Source organism: Fukomys damarensis, unplaced genomic scaffold, assembly GCF_012274545.1.
Source record: "Fukomys damarensis isolate Sample0158 unplaced genomic scaffold, DMR_v1.0_HiC HiC_scaffold_19, whole genome shotgun sequence".
Classification (NCBI taxonomy): domain Eukaryota; kingdom Metazoa; phylum Chordata; class Mammalia; order Rodentia; family Bathyergidae; genus Fukomys; species Fukomys damarensis.
The window spans coordinates 15,438,096-15,446,261 of record NW_022900931.1 but is presented as its reverse complement, the minus strand read 5'-3'; the positions used below and the strand labels follow the sequence as shown (position 1 = coordinate 15,446,261).

Genomic DNA, 8,166 nt, shown 5'->3' with positions numbered 1-8,166 from the left:
TTTTTTTTTTTTTTTTTTTTTAATTTTCAGTTTTCTCCTATAAGTTCTTTTATTTTCTGCTCCTATGTGAAGTAGCATGATGTCTGGTATTTTTATTAAATGAAGTGACTTCTAGTTAAGGAAAATTATAGTTTGGAAAGAATCCTGGGACACTTTGCTATTGCCATTTTCATATCACTTTGTCGAAAACTCTTGTTTTAAGACAGCAAAGAGAAACTATGATTTCCCCTGAGGACAAGACTCATGTTTAAGACACCTTCCTATCCCTAACTTTTTGTAGGTAGTAAGTACTCAATTTTTATTAAATAATGCTTTTAATACAATTGATAGATGTCCACTATCTCCTTGCATGCAGAATGCCAAATTTAAGAGAATCTACTTAATGAAGAAAGCTATTGATGCAGATAATTTGAGAGAAAATGTTCTGTTAGATCAAGAAAAAGAATAGTCAGTTCCATTATGATATTATTAGTAAGATAAAGACACAGTATTTTGGCTATCACCCATGGATCTTAATATAAAACTATTACTTTCCATACAGCATTTATTAATGATTTAATTAACTTCATTTGCTTTGCAAAAAAGTTTTGAAAATATGGCTTTGGTTATGGTAATGTTAGGGAAATCAAGACCTAAAGGATATGCTTTCCCTTATGAGTCTGATTTATGCATTTGTCATTTTAAGATTATGTAAAAGAATCAAGATATAATATGTTTTCATTCTAGATTCTCTCAATGAAGTATTATGCATCAGAATCATATACTAATAAAAGTAGTTGAAAAACAATTAAGTCTTTAAACAATAACAACAGCAAAAGATTGTACCATTAGGTATTTTTGATCAAACTACCTTTAAATTGGTTTTTTAATTTTTTTTCTCATTAGGTCTTCTTCATGTGCTGCATGGTTACTTGTATCAAAGAACCATGTCCTACTGAGAGGCATTATCATTAACTTTAGGACAGTAAATGAGGAAAAATCTTGATTATAATTGATTTAAGTGTCTTATGTCTTAGTGCAGTCAATGTGTTTGCCTTGTAAGCTATGAAATTAAAACTTAATTGAACTAAAGTTTAAAGGAAGAATTTTCACCATGTTGAGACTGATTTCTTAACAAACCTGTCTTTGAGAGTCACTGGCAGACTTGACCTTTTCCCCAATGTCTCTCAGAATTCTGATAAGTTTCTTCTCCTTGGAAATTTCATCGTTCAAGGCTTTTCCTACACAGAACTGGAGAGCAGCCAACAGCTTCTGATACCAACTTTTAAAATAAGCTTCATTTTGTGCATCCTTTAGCAGCCTGAAGGGAAGAGAGAAAAAGAATCCTGAATCTAAAGCTGATGTTTTAACCACCTCCAGCAGAAACAATAAATGCATTCCAGACTAATCTGTATTTGGTGGTTTGGGGCAGTTTAACAACAAAGAGTGGCAAAAATGTTGTTTATTTGTTGGCCATCATCAAATTCTGTCTGATAGCTAATGAGATTCCGAGAGTAAAGAATCAATAAGAGACCTTGGCTTTTCTCCTTTCAACTCACAATGCACTTTTTGTTTGTTTAATCTTCTTAATTCTGTTACAAATATTTATCCCAAGAACACCTGTAATTTATTAAAATATGAACAAAGAACTTGAGAAAGTTTTTAAAAAGTGATGATCCTGCATCGCATTCATCCATCAAGCCTATCTTTCTCTCCTTTCTTCAAATTATACTATCTCCACAGTCTCCTTTCCCTGGCACTTCCTGCCGGTAATTCGGAGGAAGACATTGTGAAGGCCAGAGCATGCTCATCCTGATATTTCTGGACCCATTTCCCAGGTCAACAGCTTACAAGGTACTTAACCAGGCTAGGATATCTCTTTATCTGTAAAATGAGGCAAGCTCTGATTCTGTAGAGCTTTGTAGGACATAAAGTGAGCTAACATCCTTGAGAGTGTTTGGCACAATGTAAGTCAAGTATGAGGCATTAAAAAAGCATTAGTCCATCTGTATCTTGCATCCCCTCCAAGTCAGCCCTGTGTGTCTAGAAGCCTGCTCTTGCCATCTAAATGGAAGGCACAGAGCCCTAGACACAAGGAACTTTCTAGGATTGTGGAGCAGGGACAAGTATTTGATTACTCTGCTGCCCTGTGACAATTTCTATTGCCTTGAAAAGCATTAGAGAATGCTAAAACTTTACTTTCCATTATGCCCTAAAACACTGATACAGAACAACAAAGAAAGGCCGATTCCTTGAATCTTAACCTCTCTCAGACAGATTCTTTTAATCTTAACTGGCTTTCAATCTGAATTGTTTTCTCCTCCTCTGAAAAATAATTAGCATTCAGGAAACTAGATGAAGACTATGAAAATGGAATACTGGGGGTGGGGAAAGGATTTTTGGCATAGTAGCCAAATATATGTTTCATTTTGCATTTATAACATTGTATCTTTGCCTGATATGTATTATGGTAGGGAGTCTAACAAATACATTATTTTTATTTATTCAAAGTTTTCTATTCACTCACATTCAAGTTTAAAAAGCAGGTGAATGAGTGCTTTTTTTTTCATCTTTAATTGAGTTTATTGGTACATTTTAGGGATACAGTACAGTTACATTCATTGTTGGGATCTTGTACCTCTACATGACAAGTCTTGATTCAATGAGTGCATTTTAAAAAGCGAATGAAGTCAACTTATATTTAAGTACCTCTATCAATATAAACTTTGTGTAAAACTACAGTACTTAAATACTCATGGAAAACATAATATACACAAACACAGACACGAAACTTCAGGAAGCTAATGATATATGACAGGAAAAACAAACTGTTTTTGTTACTTGATTATTTTCAATGGAAGAAGAGTTGATCATGAAATTTCCTATTTACCCCATAATAAGATTTGTTTTGAAATGTCAGATATGTAACAACAGAATTGGACAACCTAAAGAAAATGTGTTTTCTATGTATGTAAATGTAAAGCTGCAAATGCAAGCAAGTATCATATACCTCTCAGATTCCCACAGCACTTTCCGGACTGTGATAAAGTGCTGTTTTATAGCCTTCATTTTCAATGAAATAGGGAGTGGATGGATAGCATGCATCTATGTCCTGGTTGATGTCAGCATTTTCATACATGTTGGATATTATTGCTTGTTTTTTTCTAAACGGGTTTAGTACATGAACATAACTCTTCAACTGCCCAACTGCTATATACATGATTAAAATAAAAAGAGGTTATGAAACCCATAACTCTTGCCTAAAATGAAAGAAAAGATTTATTTAGAGTTGATGTCATAAGGGCCACCAAAACTGCAGTCAGTCTGCATTTGTAGCAATCTTACTTCTTAGTGTATTAGTAATGAATTTGCTTCTGTAATGAGAATGCACTTGCTTGTCTCTAGCTCACAGGGAAAAACTCAGTTTAATTCCTTATTCAGAATAAGACAGAGTGGGGTGGGGTGGGGGGATTTGCAGAGAGACTATGTGACCAGGCTCCAAAGAGCACCGAAGCTAAGAAAATTCAATGTGTTCTGTTGCGATTATTTTCCTTGGAGAATGTAGCTCACTCAAACCTTACACTGCTGCCAAGACTACATGTCTGCCCGGTGAGATCTGGTCCAGGTCCTATGGTTATTTTACTCAATGTGTAAAGAGTTTGTTTTTACACTTTGCAGAATTGGAATCATACAATATTGAAGACGACCGTGAGAGGTCACTTACTCTATTCCTGCACCCTTGAGCATGGGCACTTTTACTAATAGAAATTAACATAGCCCTCGGTTTTCAGAGAAAACAGGACTACAGAGTTTTGGGGGAGGATTTCTCAGCTCTGTATCTGTGACCTTCAGTATAAGGGAGTGGGGAGGCCCTCCTGCTGTGCTTTCACTATTGCCTTTATTTGCAAGCCTACAGAAAACAGCTGGCCACTGCCCTTTGAGCATTATAGAAATCCTTTTCAAAAGACACTCTAGCCTATGAGAAGCAATATTGCTTGTAAGAAATAAAATGACTAAAAATAAAAAGTTAAAAGTCAAAGTCCTGAGATGTATTGCCATTAAAAGGCTGAGCATTTAAGATGCAGGTAATATGGTTTTTGTGCAAACTGTGAATTAAATCTCAAAATTTCAGAGACTGACTTTTCTAATGTTTGGAGGATTCAGCTGTGACTCACCTTGATATTATTTTGTACACACGCCTCAGGCCTTACAGACTGTGAGCTACGGCAACATTGAAATAAAAACAAAGGAATAAAATCTTGCTGATGAAAAACTTTGACAGTGTCAGGTATAATAGGCAGAAAGCAAGAGAGAAGAAAATGGAACTCATGTGATTGAGCACATTTGTCATGAAGGTATTTGCCTAAATTAAGTGGATCATGGTGGACTAGGAGACACCTGAGATACTCACAAAGCATAGCTGACTCCAAAATGGAGATTTTCCTTGGAAATGACAGAATTTTTACATTTCTCCATGCATGTAGCTGCCCCTGGGCATATGATTGGCTTGCAAGCACCACAGGCACAGTCTAGATAGCTCACATTTCATCAGTTTACCAGCAGGACAGAGCACAGTCATCACACCGCCCTGGCTCTCTTCACAGCTCCCTTCAGCCTTGCTCTTCATTTTAGTTCTCAACGGCGCAATATCCCACACTGTAGGTGCTGCCTTAGATTTTTACCATTTGCGTGTTTCCTGTGGGTGAAGAGGGAAAATAGCATCCAGGAGCAGGAAAGATCTGAGCTTCGCAATGAAGGCGAGTGATTTCTGGTCACTCCAGGACTCCCTCTTCCCATTTCCTCCTGTATTTTTCATGACTTTATGTAGGTCAAGGTATGCGAATTGGGAGACCAGTGTTTAGTGAAGATAAGAGGATTCTCGAATGTAAGTTCTGCAAGTGTAGTTACAATCTTGGGACAGATAAAGGATTAAATCAAATGTTCAATGTAGAATTAATTTTAATTTCAAAAGTGTGATTAAGAAATAAATAGCATATGTCTCAGCATTAATAATTTTACTTCTAATTGGATTACAGATTTAATATTTCCCTCTAATGAGGGATTTGATATATTGTATGGTCCTTACAAAGATGATGATTGGCCCATTACTTCTGTTGAATTTTGCATATCAGGAGCATTATATGAACCAAGACAGATGTGTAATTTCCAATCAATTTTTATTTTGCAATATTTATCAATAAACCACTTTATAATAGCTCTCATAATCAATCTCAATATAATGCTATTTATAAGACAAATAAGGGAATAATTAAATCTACACTGTAGAGACTGCATACATTTTTAGAATACTTAAATATATGAGAGAGGTCCATGAGGTATGAAACTGACTTAGTTATTTGCACATCACCATTCATACTGTGAATAATTATTGCTATCTCCAAAGTAATCTCTTTGTAATGCTATATGTTCATATTTCACATCCCCACTGTGCCCAAACTCTATGCTTAATTATTTTTTCCAGTTTCACACTTTCTCTTCTGAAAATATGATACCCCCATACTCTTTGCCGAATGATTTCCAGTACATTCTTGTAGGCAGGATATACTTGTCCAGCCTTGGTCAGTAGACTTCCTCCTGGGACAGGAAGTGGATGCTCATGTCCTTGCAGATGCTCTAAATGTGTTACCATGGCTTGGTTTGGCCTCTTGTACTTCTGTTTGGGACCATGAGGTCCGCTAGGGACTGCTCCTCCAGTCCAGGCACGAGAGGACCATGTAGAGCAAAAGTGAGCTTCCATACATAGTGTCGGGTGGAGCTAATCGGAGCAGCAAGGTTTCAGCCTGAGAGCCACATGGCTGTGAAATTGCTCTTGCTTCCTGTAAGCCATGGAAGCCTTGGATTTTTTGTTGCTGTCATACAAAATAATAAGTACCCCTAATTTCATATTCTTTCTTTCCCTTGTTTTTACGTGTTGAATTACCTTTAGAATAGGGAGCATATTTTTAAACATCTTCAGTGATAGCCTTGAGGATAATTTTGGACAAACTTAATTACTGAAAATAAAAGTCCAGTGAATTAGAGGGGTAACCAATTTGAGTATAATTTTTCTGATTTAAAAAACAAACTGTAAAAGCAATAAAGATAGCTTTTTTTCACGGATCATAAAAAGTCCCAGGAGGAATTTAAACATAATTTGATTCAGCTCATTGGCACATGTATTTTCTCTTCTATTGATGACATTTTATTGCTATTTTATTATGAGGAACATACTTTTTGTCGCATTTAGAAGTATGAATAGGCCTATGTACCATCTGTTGCTTTGTCCAGCCAAGTGTTTGTGCATCTGATAAGAGATTCTCTCTCCGTGAAAGTGTTACATGCATGAATGCAACAGGCAAGTTCTCAGGCTTCTATCGCACAGGGCTAAGCAAGGGGTAATGGCTGAGGGCACGCAGTGTACAGAGATGCTCGTGGACAGCAGGAGCTCTGCTTCAGTGGCAGTAGCCAGAAGGTGGGACTGACAAATGAGAACCGATGGCTTTGAATGAGAAAGCGTCTATTGTAGTAGACTGTAGATACTCTACATCCTAAGAATTCCCCAAACAGAACCAAACACAGATATATAAAGAAGCTACTGAAGGGCAGGTAGCTCTTCAGTGCTTATTAGGAAATGGATCGATTGGCCATTACATGAAACATCTTTCCCCTGTTGATTCCCCATATATATTTGCAGATAAGAGTCTTTGAGAGCCATGAATCATCACTCCAGATAGGATAGAGTGGTTCCATTATGGCCCCTTATCCTAGCAGAGTTTAATAAGAAGGGAAGCTCGAAGAGTCACTTCTATTGACTCAGGTGTGTGCAAGAAAGGGACACTGTCACCTCCTTTACAGTTTAGATCTCTGCTCTGAACGAGGGTTTATTGATATTCCCTGGGCTCAAGGAAGATTGAGACCAGGAAGGACAGAAGTGGTCGCAAAGACTGAGCCTGCATTCCTGCACCCCAACTGTTTCACAAAGCAAGGGCGTATGAGTTTCCAAAAATTCAGATAAACTTAAGGGCAGTGACCTACTTTTTGAGTTTGTAGAGAGCACACGAAATCCAGATCTCTTGGTGAAGAGGTCCTACAAAGCTTCCCAAAGAACTCATACAAGCTAAGTACAAAGAAACAAGCTTTGACAGTGAGCCTTGGAAAATGGGCTTGCGGACAGAGTCTTGCAATTTTTGTTGTCTGATTCATTGTGAAGGTCACTTTTCTTTCTGCCCCAAAGCCAAAAGAAGTTCAATTCAGAAGAGAAAGAAGAAAAGAACAGTTAAAGCACAAAGTGCATCTTCTACACACGGCAGGTCTTTCAAACTAAAGCTTGGCGGGGCTGGAGAATGAGGTGGGAGTGTTGGGGTATAGATCAAATTGAAGAAGATTAAGTTTTCAATTGGACAAGATTGGTGGAAGTTGATTTCTAAAAATGACAGGAAATGACAGAATCTAACCTAATTTTAATTAGAGATTATGAAATGGAAAAAGTAGGATTTTAAAAATAATAAAGTTTTTATTTAAAGCTACCAAGTTGAGTGAATTTAAAGAAAATGAGGTGTGACACTTAAAAATCTAAGTCAGTACAGAAAGAAATCTAATTTTAAACAATGCATTGATTGCTTCACAGTACAGAATAAGGACCGGGTGCCTTGACCTCAAACTCTTATGAGAGTTAGGCTGAGAATCCTCTCTTTGCCTTTAGTTATCTCCTGTCCACAGTTCACTGCTTCTCCAGAGCATGTGTGGATATAAAGTTATTAGTCTAATGAGTCATTTATCATTACCTTTAAATAAAGTATCTATGGGCATGACAGCTATATATTTAATTATAAGCTTAAATCATATTTTCATGCATGGAAATGATCTGGAGATGGTACCCAGAGTGTGTAAACACTAATGTTCAGGATTACAATTTTATAGTAATAACTGCACTTTTAGGACCCACTGAGAACTATAATGGAAAAAACTATGCTAAGGAGGTAAGTTTCTCTAAATGTTCCTGAATCGATTACACCAAAGTGAAACCCCTTCCACTCATAAGGGGTATGGCTGAACAGGATAACTACAGGTAAAGAAGTAACATCCTTTCTAGTCTACATGCATGCACATGTTCTTGTGCTAAATACACTGACTAGTCTGACCTGAGAACAGAAATGGTCCTCCTCCTCCTCCTCCTCCTCCTCCCCT

The 8,166-nt window shown here is 37.0% G+C and overlaps 1 protein-coding gene across 2 annotated transcripts in view; it reads right to left on the bottom strand.

Moving 5' to 3' along the window:
* The window catches only part of Pik3c2g (phosphatidylinositol-4-phosphate 3-kinase catalytic subunit type 2 gamma), a 211,241-nt gene that overhangs the window by 112,656 nt on the left and 90,419 nt on the right, over nt 1-8,166 (bottom strand). For both annotated transcript variants that reach the window (XM_010615923.2, XM_010615931.2), the window contains one exon: nt 1,120-1,300. In XM_010615923.2, coding sequence (XP_010614225.1) covers nt 1,120-1,300 — 181 coding nt within the window. The remainder of the gene's footprint in view (nt 1-1,119; nt 1,301-8,166) is intronic.